Source organism: Echinops telfairi, unplaced genomic scaffold (genome assembly GCF_000313985.2).
Source record: "Echinops telfairi isolate 266 unplaced genomic scaffold, ASM31398v2 ScPeMD7_7425;HRSCAF=8463, whole genome shotgun sequence".
Taxonomy (NCBI): Eukaryota; Metazoa; Chordata; class Mammalia; order Afrosoricida; family Tenrecidae; genus Echinops; species Echinops telfairi.
In genome coordinates, this window is record NW_022111325.1 from 5,290,510 (window position 1) to 5,306,170 (window position 15,661).

Genomic DNA, 15,661 nt, shown 5'->3' on the forward strand with positions numbered 1-15,661 from the left:
TTTTGATGGTTCTGGGCTTTCTCTCCGCAGCGTTAAAGATGGGCCATTCTTATAACGAGGGTACTGGTAATGAAAGTGGCCCTTCCCTCCATTTGTGGTACACCAGCTCTATTTGCATAGTCCCACAAGTGATGTGGTGGGAGTTACAGATACTTGGGGAAAGGTACCATTACAGACTATCCTCTGGTTCTTCTAGCTCTGATCTCTTTTATACCCCTCTTTTAGTTAACTCTGAATTATAATTGAATTATAATTTTTACAATCACGATTAACTCTGCTGACAATCATACCTGAATCATATACGCTGATCAACCTCCTCCCTTACGCTTTCTTCCTCAGAATCCTCAGGAAAAAAGAAAACTATTCAGTGGAGGGGGCGGGGGGGGGGGGATACCTTGTTTCACTTAAAGACTAAACAAACCCCAAAAGTTGTCAAGGTGGCTACTTTATGCCCATATCACTGCCTAGTTTAGATGCATAACTTCTAAATTGCCATTTTTTTGACCCAGTGATTTGAGAAGACAAGTTCTTCGATCTGAACCAATCTTCATTCTAGTTGTAACGACAGCCATAAGCAAGGTTAAGTCCAGGGAAAGTCATCAGAATGCAGCAGTGTACATTAGCTCACAGAGTTAACACATTTCTCTTCCTTTGGTTGGGTTCTGGCCATCTCAGCCCTTGCCGTCATCACTAGGTCAAGTGCGTAAACCTGGCCCCTTCACATATTCTCATAAGTTCTACTTGCTGTGGCTAGGGAATGCCCAGAAGCTCAATGGTCTCACAGCTTTTTAAAGTTCAGGTCAACCAGCACGTTCTCTGTCCTCTTTGGTTCCTGTGGACCAAGTCAATGGGCGTCAATGAGTTATGTTCAAACTGAGCCCATCTCTTCATTCTTGCTTTCCCCCATTTCCCTTCCACAAGTGAACCCATGTGGTCACACAGGAAGCACATCAGTCTATTCACTGGCTTAGAAATGGGTCTTCTTTGATGAGCACAACCAGGTTTCTAGCCTAGAGGCGTCCATAGACAAACTGTGTGCTCACCATTCAAAAAGCCAAACCATCACTGTTTTCTCCTTCACTGTCTCAGGACTCTTGGTGGCTTGGCTTTTTTTTTTTTTAATGCAAATATATTGACCTTCAAGGATCTCAATGGGACTTTTTTCCTCCCTTTGGCTTAAAACAAAATCCCTTTCCTTGTGCCTGTTTCTAACTCTCTATTTATCAGATCCAATGATAAAGGCTGAAGTATAGACTTATAAGCTCTCTCAATAATTTCCAATATTAATTTCTATCACACACTATGTTTATAACACCAGTTAATAAAAAAGCAAACTCACTGTCATTGAGTTGATACTGACTCATAGTGACATTATAGGTCAGAGTAGAACTGTCTCTGGGAGGTTCTGAGACTGTAACTCTTTACAGGAGTAGATACCCCCATCTTTCTCTTGAGGAGAAGCTAGGGATTCAAACTACTGAATTTGTGGTTATCAGTCCAATTCATAATCACGTGCTATCACAGGGCTCCTACAATGCCATTTAGGAGCGAATTAAATAACCCTTAATACAATCAACTAAATATAATAATTCTAAAAACAACCCTTTGGAAAACACTCACATTCAGGTCTTTTAAGACATTCAAGTTCTTCTCTTATCTGGACACTCTCATTCATAATCACAGGGCCTTAGGCAACTGGTAGGGTGTGTCCAGCAGGGTCTGGCCAGACGCTTCAGTTTAATATCTTTTATATTCTTTTCAATAACTGAAGGTAAGAATAAGCAAAGAAATCGTTCAATAATCAAATATTGACTTCCCAGGAGCCTGGAGCCATTGTAAGGAATCCCACTTAACACACCAATGTTTGATATATGCATATATATATATATATATATATAAAATCTCAATGCCAGACTAGTCCCAAGAATTGGAGATTAAAAATGTGCCATATGTCCAACTCCTCCAAGATTCTACTGTTCTATTTCCCCCCTTTCTTCCATTCACATATTGTCTCACATCCCTGGATTCTATAACTTGCTATAACATTCCACAGAAATCCACAAACTTTGAGGAAATGTCTCATGTGTTGGTGGGTGCAGGTCAGTTCAAAACTCTAGGGTCTGGCAGAGGTGAGCTAAATGCTGGGCTCAGAGCCAGAAGCTGAAAATATCCAAAAGCCACTGTAAGTCTTGCTTCTACCAAAGCTCAGTCAGGAAATACAGGTATGGCTTTCCAGGTGAGGTGATATGTGTTACAATTTTGTGGCACCAGTATATATATATACTCCATCCAAGGAAAACAAAGGATGGTACCTTAAGTCACATCTTCTACTAAGATAGAAACAAAGGGTGTGGTTTGGTCCACATCTTCTGCTAAGATGTCCCCATAGAAACAAAGGGTCTGCCTGGGAGCAGACTGTGCCTGCCTTGCCAGAAGGAAGACTCCTGTGTCTGTTTCCTTGACTTTGGACCCAGCAGCCCAAGTGAGTTAAAGAACTTCCAGTATATTAACTTCCACTAATGTGAGTTGAACAGAGGCCTCTGTACTGCTATGTGAGCTAATTAGCTGTTACATACTGTCTTGCTGTATAAAACTATCTATCATCTATCTATCTATCTATCTATCTATCTATCTATCTATCTATCTATCTATCTATCATCATAATTATCCTGGTTTTGTTTCTCTAGAGAACCCTGCCTAACACAATGAATCATGTTGTAAAATGACCACCCATAGCCTTTGCCAAATTTTCCATCTCTATAAACAAAAAACTCACTGTTTCCTAAACAACGATGCCTTCTTTCCTCTTCCCTCCCACTCCTGGTAACTACTAATAAAATTTGTTCTCTATACATTTGCCTTTTCCTGTTATTTTAAATAAGAAATCCTGGCAGTATAGTGGTTATGTGTTGGGCTACTAACTGCAAGGTTGGCAGTTGGAAACCAACAGTGGCACCATGGGGGAAAGAGTTAAGGTATTAGAAACTCACAAGGTCAATTCTAACTGTTATTTAATGTCACTGTAGATGGCATCCACTCAATGACAGTGAGTTTGGGTTTGTTTGGGTTTCTTTTGTCTATTTTAAGTGAGGGTTTTTTTCTGTTATTTTAAGTTATTTTATTTGTCCTTTTGTGAGTGACTAAGTTTACTCAGCACATTTCAAGGCATATTTTAGCATGGATCATGATTTCATTTCTCTTTATGGCTGAGTAACCATCTATTGAAAGATGGGTCACATTTTATTTATCCATCATCCATGCTGGATATTTAGATCCTTTAATTTCTATGCAGTTGGCAAAACTATATTATCACCACTGAGGTAATTAGTTTATTGTGCCAACCTGGCCCATAAATACATCTTGGGTTAATTGAAGAGCGGAGGGATAAATGCCTCAGTGAGCATTGCCTTTCGAGTTCTCAGGTCTCTTGCTTTCTGATGGTCAGACCAGGGTGCAGCTGCCTTAGCCTGTTCCCTGCTTTAGCTTGCAAGGCTCACTTCCTGCAACACACCCCCAAGGAGAAGCCACATGGACCTATCCCAAATGCAGTCCTGGGTGTGGGAGCACCCGTGTGGAGACCCCTGCCAGGGTTGAGATGTTTACACATTCACTGACTCGGCTTTCCTCCTGCAGTCAGCATCATTACATCTCTTTCATGAGATGGAGGAGGAATTTGTGGATTGGTGTTGGACACGTTAATGTTGGGCTTGTGGGCTTGGCAGCACTGGGGTGGGATTTATTTTGATGTGCACTTAACCTTTATATAAACCTCTCTCTTATACATGAGCTTCTATGGATGTGTTTCTCATAAAGTACCCAGACTAATACAACCACTGTGACTTGCATGAATTAAATTGTGTTGCCCCTAATACATGTGTCAACTTGACTAGGCCATGATCCTCAGAAATGTATGGTTGTCCTCCATTTTGTGATCTGATATAATTATCTTCCATTCTCTGATAGGTATTATAAACCCTGACCTCTCAATGTTAAGAAGCTGGGTTGACATAATGCCTACAACAAATGTTTGGAACAGAGGAACATTTGTCTGACCCCGTAGTTAGTAGTCCAATACCTCACCCAATGCACCACCATCCACATTTATTGTTCTGTTATAGCAGCAAAAGATTACAAAAACAGTGAGCACACCTAAACAAGATAGAGCTTTCCTTCATTTCCAAAATCTGCTCTTAGTAGCTACTCTTTAAAAAGGCATAGGACTGTGTAGTATTTTGTTCTGTTGTACATAGGATTGCTCTGGGTTTAAATGGACTAGGTGACAGCTAACCACAATTAACAGTGGTAGTTTAATGAGGTAGGGTTAGGTCAGGTTTTATCTTGAGTGACAGTTTTATAAGACGGCATGGCACAAATATCACACTTATAAAGGTTATCATTCTTACTTTTCATACACTTGTTTGAGTCCCAAGAAATAAGAGGAGAAAGGAGTGAGCAGCTACCACCAAGAAAGAAAAATCAAAAGTAGTATGAATCTTTTTTACTCTGGGTCTTTGCGCTGAGAACTCCTAGACCCAAAGGAAGACTGATGCTAAGACACATGGAGATCTTCAAGAAACACCAGACCCACGGGTGTTTTAAGTTCCCTCCAAACAGATACAGAGAGAAAGCTCTCTCTAGAGCTGGCACCTTGAATTCACCTTCTGAACTGTAAGAGAAGAGATTTCTGTTAGTTAGAGTCTTCAACAAACAAAATAAACCCACTGCCATTGAGTTATTCTGATGCAGATATATCCTATATACAGTTTTTGAGACTAAATATTTTTTTCAGGATCAGACCAACTCATCTTTCTTCCAGGGTTAGTAGCCCAATACCTAACCTGCAGCATCACCATCCACATGCAGTATTTCTGTTACAACAGCACAAGGTTACTGAGACACATAAACACTACATAGCTTTCTTTCAGTACCCAAATCTGTTCTAAGTAGCTGCTCTTTAAGAATTCAACCTTACCAGCCAAGACATCACTATTTTCCCTATCTCTCACACTATCCTGTTTCCCTTGGTGTAGAAGCTGGATTTTGAGGTTTCAGATGAACCTTGACCTAAAGAAATAATTCTTCTTTGAAAACAAACAAACAAATCAAGGTTTCATTTGTCATGATGATCCCTAAGCAGAGGGCTATGGTTCATGAAAAATAGTTCATAAAGTTAGTGCTGTGTTACCTCCTGTAACGTGAGTTTTCCACATTTCCTTTCCTTAATTTGCAACAGACTTCAGCTCCTTAATGAACCATCAGGGAAACTGGAAGAGAAAATAAACTGATTGCTAATGCCAGTTTTCCACCACTGGTTCTTTCTTCCCTATGGGATCCATAGTATTTTTCTCATCCTTTTCACTAATTGGGTCAGAGATGGGAATTGGCCAAAAATAATGTTGCAATAATGACTCCTGGGAGATTTGAAAAATATAAATATCAACAAGCATGCTAGGTCCACAACTAATAAGAGATAAAAGAAAAATCATTCAGTGATGCTTTGGGGGATACTTCTCAGAATTCTCGGCAGAGAAGGTAGGGAGTCAGAGTTTGGAGTACTGAAATGTCAGTGGTAGAAAGAATAGAAACAGGTGCGAGAATATTTGTCTTGGAAATTCCGTTTGATTAGAAGATGGTTTCTATACTGTTCAATAGCTTTGTGCTAGAGAACAGAAGGGAATGCTCTCATTCGTTCATTTTATATGGAAAATTGAGTGAAGATAACATTTGGTATCTGATAGTTTGAAAAGTGATACCAGTGATAAATTTTGAAATGTTTTAATTTTCCCCTGAGCTTTAATCTGTCTATTAAGTTACTTAGTGCTGGTGGTCAGAGCAAGGTACAAATATATATGATGGATTGAAAAAACAGAGAATAATATAGGGCTTGAGGGGGAATTAAAAACAAAAACAAGAAAATGTTGTTTATTGAGCCAAGATAGGCACCAGTAGTGGTTCACAGAAATACCTTAAGATATGCTCAGCTAAACCGATAGAACCTTTGTTAGAGAATTGAAAAACAAAGGAAAAATATTAATAACACCTTGTTAAGAAGGGGAGCTGATATCAAAGGGTTCAAGAAGAAAGAAAATGTTTTGAAACTGATTGTGGTAGCATTTGTACAATACTGCTTGATGTGCGTGAATTAGGGAATGTTATGATTACTGTAAGATCTCCCAAAGAAGTGATTAAATAATAATAATAACAATAATACATTCATCGTGTATTCGTGAATGCCACATGAAATTATTATTTGGTCACCAAGGTATAATAGAAAAAGATAATAAACAACGAAGAAGTAAAACATGGAGTTTCTAACTGAATCACTTTTCTTTCCAGGCTTGCTACTTACTGTTTTTGAACTTCATTATCTTAACATCCTGTGAACAAATAACCCGCTGTATAAGCCTTTGAGATGGGTAATGAGGAGGTAAATATCTCTATTCTCCAAGGAAGGACTATTCTGGCGTCTCTCCTTTGTTAGCTACCAATTGATGTATAAAATACTATGACGAATTAGAGCAATAAAAAAGTGATGGAGGGGTCTTGTTAATATTCTACAACTTCTCAATATGTGACGGATTAGCATATAGTTTGAAGTATAGTAGGTTGAATCTTTGACCCCAGAATTCTCTTTCCAAGGCTTGAAAGGCCACTATGTTTTTCTGTGAGTTTAAATAATATCTTCTCCAAAGGTGCTGTTTAAAGATCAAATATTTAATTAAAAAGCCATTATACAAATACTTTGTAACGTAGTGATGCGATTTTTCAATGATATGAGGGACACAAAATTACCTTCAAGTAATTTACACCTCACTATAGATATGAGTAGAGAGGCTATCCTCGTAACACGGTCCAGATGACAGAAAGAATGAGCCAAAGCACAAAGACAAGAGGCTATAAGATGAGAAAACTGTGTCGCTGTGGAGAAACCACATTTGACTGTTGATGTATCTGGGGACAGGAGAGAAGAACTGGTGGAAAAGAAGTGACAACAGCAAATAGCACTTTGCTTCTAGAGCTTAAAATAATTGTGTAAGGCAGATAACACTTGTTAAATGTGTATATTTACTCATTTAATTTATTAATTAGTTAACACATCAATGAATAAATAAATGAATGGAAGTGATAATTTGGCCACTCAAGGAATGCATAAATTCTACCCATTAACCTACTGGCTAGACGATGATTCACTTAGCTAGAAAACTTAAATGGGTACTTCTGTTGCAACACCCCCTTCGAAAGTGAGGAGGCCCCAGCAAAAGCACAGTAATAGTAATGAATGAGAATCATGATGACTTAGGCTGCTAAGAGCAAGGTCGGCACTTGGCGAGTGCCAGGCACTTCGTCAGAGAGAGAAGAGACTTTCTACTCCTGCCAGGAGTTCTCAGAAACCCAGGGACCGTTTTACTCTGTCCTGTAGGCTCTCTGAGATGGGCTTCAATGCAATAGCAGTGGATTTGGCTTATTTTAATAATGCCTAGAGGTTAGGCATTGTCAATAGACTCTGCTTGAAATCCAAGAAAAATATTGCCATAAAGAATTACAATAGCTCATTTTGAGGAGAAGTCTGATTACTTGATTTATTTTTATTTTTTTGAAGTTTAATATTACAATTACAGCAAAAATCTAAACCGGGCCTATCTTCTTGGCAGATGATAGAAATTTAGTAGAATCAATGATTGACTCAACTGTGAGAATTTTGTTTTATTAGAGCGACTTACATATTCCTACTTACTGTGCCTGCAAAGACAGATTGTATGATTCAGTGAAATATAAATTAAAATTTATAAAATATTGTCACTACAAACATGGAGGAATAGCATTTAGTATTTAATGTTAGTTTGACAGTTCATGTTAAAATAAAATGATAATGTTTGGGGTGGGATTTTTGGTGTGTGTGTGTATTTTCTTTTAAACCTTGGAGATAAGCTTAAAGGAAAACAACAAAAAGAAAACCTAAAAGTCACTTCTTGAAAATGAAATCATATGCTATGTAGCAGAATGTGACATTTACTAAAAGCTTATAATGTGTATGTGCTTTGCAAAGTAATTTTAATGAAAACTTATGCTAGTGTCCTCTGTTGCAGACTCTGTTACACAGATAAAGAAACCCAGGTATAGAGCATTATGGAACTGACAAATGGCAGAATTAAAGTTGTTACAAAGGAAAACTTTTTACTTTTCATTCCCTAATTATTTTTTTTGGAGTAGGCAGTATGGACGATCACCTAAACTTCAATATGATAAGAGAGATAAAACTATCAGTGAACATGGATGTCACTTCTCTGAGTGTTCAGAAACAATTCAATGGTCAGATAATTAGTAAGGCATCTTTTTTGAAGTAGTAGTAGTCCTTCATTCTGTGATTTATTGCTCCTTACTCCATAGTGGGCCGCCTGTCTGCATCTTTCAGGGTTCAGTAATCTATTCCTTCGTTTCTCTTTTCCTTAGGTCAGTTCCGTGGATCCGGCCAACCCAGTGAACGTCTCCTCTGTGACAGAGTTCCTGCTACTGGGATTTTCCAGCCTTGGAGAAACACAGCTCATTCTCTTTGCAGTTTTTCTATTTCTATATCTGGTTATTCTGAGTGGGAACATCACCATCATCACTGTCATCCGCCTGGATCGCAACCTCCACATACCTATGTACTTCTTCCTGGGGATCCTCTCCATCTCTGAGACATGCTATACCTTTGTCATTTTGCCCAAGATGCTTATAAACCTGTGGTCTCTGCTCAGAACAATCTCCTTCATTAGCTGTGCCACTCAGATGTTCTTCTTTCTTGGTTTTGCTGTCACTAATTGCCTGCTCCTGGGAGTGATGGGTTATGACCGCTATGCTGCCATCTGCCACCCACTTCACTACCCGATCCTTATGAATTGGCAGCTCTGTGGACAACTGGCAGCCACTTGTGCAGGGATTGGCTTTCTGTTCTCACTAATAGGAACACTCTTAGTCTTCAAACTCCCTTTCTGTGGTCCCAATAAGGTCAACCACTACTTCTGTGACATCTCACCAGTCATCCAGCTTGCTTGCACGAATAGCAGTATCAATGAACTGATCATCTTCATTGGTGGAGTTCTAGCTCTGATGGTTCCCATGACTTTCATTTGCATTTCCTATGGTTTCATTGTTCGCACCATCCTGAAAATCCCATCAGCTGAAGGCAAGCGAAAAGCCTTCTCCACCTGTGCCTCCCACCTCACTGTGGTTATTGTCCACTATGGCTGTGCTTCCTTTGTCTACCTGAGACCATCATCCAAATTTTCATCCAGTAAAGATAGGCTGGTGACAGTGACCTATACAATTGTTACTCCATTGTTAAACCCCATGGTATATAGCCTCAGGAACAAAGATGTCCAGATGGCTATTCGGAAAGTGATTGGCCGAGGAGGATTGCATCCTAAAGCTCTGTAGTGAGACTATTTCACATCAATGGAGGGGACACCCTTTCAAAGACGTAATATTAATGCTATTGCTGTCTTTCCCCTATAGATAGCATTTTACCGGCTTTGTATTGCAAGCTTTTCAATATCGTTTTGATTGGCTTTCTGGGGTACAGCTTTAAAATTGGGTTGATTTTTAATTGAATTCTAACAACAGACATTTTTTAAACTTGTAAAAATAAGTATTTTGGTACTTTAGGATTCTCAGTGATTTTAGTCTCTTCACTGAAGGATACGTACCATAATGTGAATGGTCATTTATTATAGAAAGTTCAACAATGACAACTTCTCCAGTGTTTAGAAAAATTTCAGCAAGTCCCTTTACAAAAGATCATGGAAATAATGGAAACAATCTAATAGAACTTAATATAATCATGAGCTATCAGTGTTTGAAAAGTACCCACGGCTATCTCTTTCTATGGCTCGTCGTTGCACAAGATTAAATTGAAGCATTCTGTTTTCTGACTAACTGCTAAAAGGTAGACATTCCGCTGTCAACTATCTCTAAGTATTAAAAAAGCTTCTTCCTTCTCTTGGTTCTAATTGTTATCTCTGGAAATTAATAGCTTGTGTTTAATCTTCCATCTTCATAATAGCCACCCAAATATTTGAAGATAGATAGATAATATTTCGCCCTCAGAAGCACCCAAAGCATTGGGTTTCGTCCAGTGTGGTAACTCCTGGGATCACCCACCTCTCCCAGGACTTCCTTCTGTACTAGGCCAATCAGAAGCTTTAGTAGTACTTACCATCCATTTTAATTTAAAAATAGCATATAATACATGTAGCTGTAAATTACTGAAATGTAGTATGTCTTAGCTAATATGAATATTAACAACAAAATTATTTTGTCAAATCTTTCCATATTGAATTGCAACATCATTTGTAACTGAGCAGATGCCTTCTTTATTTTTCTACTTCTTCATTAAGATTTTATTTTTCTAAAGTGATGAATATAGGCTCAAAAGCCTAAACGCCCTGATATTGTGGCTAAAACACTAGACAACTTAAAATGAGCAGCTACTACAAAAACAGTGGCAGCAACAAAAACAATGGCAAATACTGGCAGTGGGCCAGCCGAGACCTCAGATTAGTGGAGTCATTGCAAGTGAGTAATAATGACAACCCTGACTGCACCGCATAGAAGGTTCACATAACAAATTAGCATAGAGTTTCAGCCTTGTAGGTGTATTGATACATGTTACCTGCTTTCCTTTGTATTACTAGCTATAGGGATATTTCTATAAAAAGCAATACATTTCTGTTGTGGAATTGCACCCAAATTGTATAGATAGTTATTTTAGTGTCATCAGCAAAGTCACTCAGTGATGTCTGAACCCTTCTAGTGACTCCACGGGTTTCCCTTTCACCAATCTGAAGAGCTACTTGATATATCACAATTTATTCACACTCAAAATTCTAGTCAATTTCTCTGGATTCTTCCATAGATATTTTCTATTTTGATAATATTTTTCTTAAAATAAATTTTGGGGGCATGGATAGAATATTCCATCTGAGGCAGAATGATCACCTTTTTATTTCTGGATGTCAATTTTAGGTTAATACAGCCTTCATTATTTCTCTTATCAGTTCAATTATAGATGTGCTCTTTAAGGATCTCTAGGTTTCCATATTAAAGAAATTTATGTTATATATATACAATCCTATACAAATGAATGGCACCCTTGGATGGCAAAAGTTGTTAAACCTCTACCAACTGAAAGGTGCCTATTTGAACCTATTCAGAGTTGCTTCAGAAGAAAGGTCTGGCCATGTCCTTCTGAAAAGGCCATGGACTTGAACACCATGTAGAATGATGGCATATGCATGTGTGCGCCCACACACACACACACACACAGACACACACACACACTTACGAGGTAGCATATGAGCAAGAACCAATGATATTGAAGTCAAAGTGCACTGACGGTCAAAAACAAGGCTCCTTGAATTAATGGAATACCAATTATAATATTTCAACAAGCTGATGAAGCACTGGAAGCACTCATTTGTCTATGCTAGGAAATTTGGAAGACAGCTACTTGGTCAACTGACACATAGGGATCTAAATTTGTACCCATTCCATAGATCATGACCTAACAGAATGCTCAAATTATGAAATAGTATCCTTGATGTCACATGCTAGTAAAATTTTGCTGAAGATTATCCAACAATAGCTGCATAATTACACTAACCAGAAGACCCTAGACAAGATGGTTGCAACAATGGGCTTCAATATAAGACAATTGTAAGGATGGCACAGGATCAATCAGTGTTTAGTTCTTTTATACATAAGGGTCATTATGAGTTGGAAGAGACTCGAAGGCACCTGACAAAAACAACAAAATGACATTAATGAAGATGTGTAGTGAGTTAAGCAATGGTTGCTAATTGAAAGGTTGGTGGTTCACATTCCTCAGCCACTCCATGGCAGAAAGATGAGACTCTCTGCTCCACAAGATTTACAATCTCAGAAACTTCGTTGACAACTTCTATTCTTTTTTTGTGTGGTTGCTATGAGTCAGAATTGCCGCAAGAACTGTGCTTTTTTGTGATATGAATAATGATAACTTCCATATTTTGTTGGATCTTCTTTCATTAGAATTGGCACAATTATGTCTCTCTTCCAGTTGGTTTTTCAGGCATCTGTCTTCCAAAATGTCTGGCACAGATGAAGGTGCTGTTCTAGCATTGCATTTATTTGTTGAAACATCTAAATTGGTTTTCTGTAAATTCCTGGAGTTTCGTTTTCTGCTAATGCGTGGTTTTCTTCCGTCATATCTATTGGTTCTTGATCATATGAGATTCAGTTGCTGTCTTTGCTGCCTCTATAGGTTTACCTAGCCTGAGTTTCATACACAGAAAAACATACAAAATCAAAACAAAATACAAAATGGCAACAGTAATAACAAAATGAAACAGAGACAAACCTCAATCGAAATGAAGTCGAAATATTAAAACTTGAAACAATTAAGTATTAGCTCAAGAGGGAGATCAGATGACAAGGTGTCACATTTTGACCTACCTGTAACTGCAGTAATCCCCTTTACAAATTACCCTATCTAACAACAAGGCTTTTCCATCTCTGGTCCAATTTAGAGGGAATTCACCCAAGGCTTAATCCACTTGGGGGACCTTGAGAATGGGTTTTGGGTTTTCACTGTCAAACATAGTCTTCTGCAAACAGATATTCAGAATTTAGGCTATTAAACCATTCCCTCCCTTGGATTTGGTTTTTATTTACAAGTGCTTGTTCACTTCGTCTAGTGTCCTCCTTCCCTGTGAATTTAGCTAATGCCTTACTTACTTAGATGGCTGCTTAGTTCTAAGACAAGTCATTAAGACCCCAGCTGCTGTTCTTTCTCATAGCCAGGCACCATCTGCTTTCTTCACCACACTGTGCTATCGCACCAATCTCTGCAGTGACCTTTTCAATGGAGGCAGGCCAATACCATAGTAATACTTACAATGATTATTTCTTCAATGTTCTTTCTTTCCCTTCCTCTCCTCTCATCTGGGAGTCCCATCATGTGTGGTTGTTATGCTCGATGATGTCCCATAGACATATGGACTTTTATTTTGTTTTTGAACTTCATTCATTTACCTTTCTGATCTTCAGAGTGGGTATCTCAAAGGACACTACCTTAAAGTTTATCAATTCGTTGTTTAAATAAAACCCACTCTTGAGATTCTTTAGTGAATTTTTCCTTTCCATTCTTAACATTTTTTAGCTGCATAATTTCTACTGCTTTCTTTTGTAATCTTGGAACTGTCCTTGTTTATTTATTTTTAACATATTTAAAACATTGTGAATTAGGTGATGATTTACATTTCAGGCCATCAATTTTGAATTCAACAATTTAAGCTATTTATCATCCCTCCCACAGAACTGGGCCCTACGGGTTCTCCTATGCTTTGGGCTACGATCCGAAAGATCAGCAATTAGAAATCCCCAGCCTTTCAGTGGGAGAAAGATGGGCCCTTCTACTCCAGTGAACAGTTACAGTCTCAGAAATTCACAGGGCTAGCTCTACCCTGTCCTTGTAGTTATCAGCCCAACGCATAACCATTATACCACCAGGGCTCCTGTTAGCTTGTAGCAACTCAATGGCAGTGAGGTTTGGATTTTCTCTTGTCTTTATTGATACTTTCTATTTGGTGAGGCAGTGTTTTCATATTTTACTATATCTCTTGAGCCATGATGTCTGTTAATTTATAAAACACATTTATCATAGCTGAATTAAGGCTTCATCTAGTAAGTTTCCTATTTACATTTCCTAAGGTCAGTTTTTGTTCCGTGATCTTTTGTCTTTCCTTTGTTCTTCTTTCCTCTGTCCCTCCCTCCTTTCCTCCTTCTTTGCTGTGGATGAGTCATTCTTTCTGATTTCTTTGCATGACTCTTAATGCCATTGAAGTCTGAAATATTTATTGTTGTACAAATATATGTAACACACTTGCCAACGTAACCTTTTCAGATGTACAAGTTAGTGATATTAATGACACTAATCATGTTGTGCAACCATTATCCTTAATCAGTGCTAAACTTTCCATTGCCATAAACAAAATTGCATGGCTTCCTAAGCAATGGTTCCCCAATCTTCTTTCCTTTTGCTCTTAAACATTGCCATCGAGTCAATTCCAACTAATAGCAATCCTACAGGACAAAGTCAAATGGACTCTTTGGGTTCCTGAGATGGTACCATATATGTATATAATTTTATTGGGGGCTCTTACACCTCCTATAATAATTCATACATCAATGGTATCAAGCACATTTGTACATATGTTGCCATCATCATTTTCTTTCTACTCAAGCACTTGGTATCAGCTCCTCTTTTTTCCCTCTGTCCCCCACCCTCCCACTCTCATGGACCCCTGATAAATGATAGATTATTATTATTTTCATATCTTACACTGTCCACTGTCTCTCCACCCACATTTCTCTTGTTTGCCTCCCTCGGGGGAGCGGGGAAGTGGAGGGACACTATACATCCTAATGGGAGCAGACAGTCTCACCTTCCGCATGAAGTAGCTAGTGAATTTGAACTGCTGACCTTGAGGTTAGCAATCCAATGACAAATCCACTATACCACCAGTGCTCCTCTTCTTACTCTTGGTAACTGCCTATTCTTGTCATTTCATATAAATCAGATTATATAATAGTTGCTCTTTTGTGATTGTCTTATTTTGTTCAGCACAATGTTGAAAACTGGACATGCTAAAGGTGTCAACTTTGGAATTCAGATTAGTCCTTCATGTAGTGTTTGTCATTGCTGCTGCTGCTGTTTTGGTTGTTTGTTTAATGGGTTTCCTAGAATAATTCTGTAAAGTCTGCATTCTTTGTCATGTGTTGCCACTGAAGTCATTGTTCAGTTAGCTTAGTGGTCAGCTAGTTATTGGACAAAGATTCCCTCAATTAACTTGAGTGAGTCTCCAAACCTTCACCGAGATTTTGTGTAAGAGTGTTGTGTCACATTTTTAACATTTACAACTGCACGTTAGTCTTCATTTCCTGCTTGTGCCAAGCATGAACATCAGCAGAGAAGACAGAGTAAGATGACATTGAATATTTTCTGGGCATGTAGATACCCCTACACATGCTTTCAGATTCTCATGGTGATATCCGTACTATTTAAAGTTCTTTTTGGAATCTCTTTTTTCTCATTGTTCCTTTCAAAGATTTCTGTCAGCTTCTCAATTGCCCCAATTGTTTTGTTTTGGGTTGCTTTGCACAGCTGTGATCATAATATTTGCCATTGGTCATTTTGGATGGTCACTCCAGAGAAAAAAACCGTTCATAACGAGCAAGTCTGACTTAGACCAAATTAAGGCAAGACCTGTCAGTAGGATTTCTAGGGAACCACAGCACAAGTTAGATCATGATAATTCTCTGCTGATACAACTGTTGAGGAATTCCAAACCCATTCTGTTATTTTTTTAAATAATCAATTTATTAGGGGCTCAAACAACTCATCACAATCCATACATACATCATTTGTGTCCAGCACATTAGTACATATGTTGACTTCATCATTCTCACAACACCTGCTCTCCACTTGAGCCCTTGGTGTCAGCTCCTCATTTTTCCCCCTCCCTGACCACTCCCCACTCCCCCTGAACCCTTGATAATTTATAAATTATTATTATTTTATAATATCTTTACCCCATCCAACGTCTCCCTCACACACTTCTCCACTGTCCATCCCCCAGGGAGG

At 38.4% G+C, this 15,661-nt stretch overlaps 1 protein-coding gene across 2 annotated transcripts in view; it reads left to right on the forward strand.

The window, feature by feature from the left end:
* The window catches only part of LOC101654670 (olfactory receptor 10R2-like), a 93,424-nt gene extending 83,511 nt beyond the window's left edge, over positions 1–9,913 (forward strand). For both annotated transcript variants that reach the window (XM_045298447.1, XM_045298449.1), the window contains exons 2-3: positions 6,337–6,427; positions 8,452–9,913. In XM_045298447.1, the coding sequence (XP_045154382.1) occupies positions 6,413–6,427; positions 8,452–9,417 (981 nt within the window). In that variant the 5' untranslated portion in view covers positions 6,337–6,412 and the 3' untranslated portion in view covers positions 9,418–9,913. The remainder of the gene's footprint in view (positions 1–6,336; positions 6,428–8,451) is intronic.
* Positions 9,914–15,661: the final 5,748 nt, after the last annotated feature.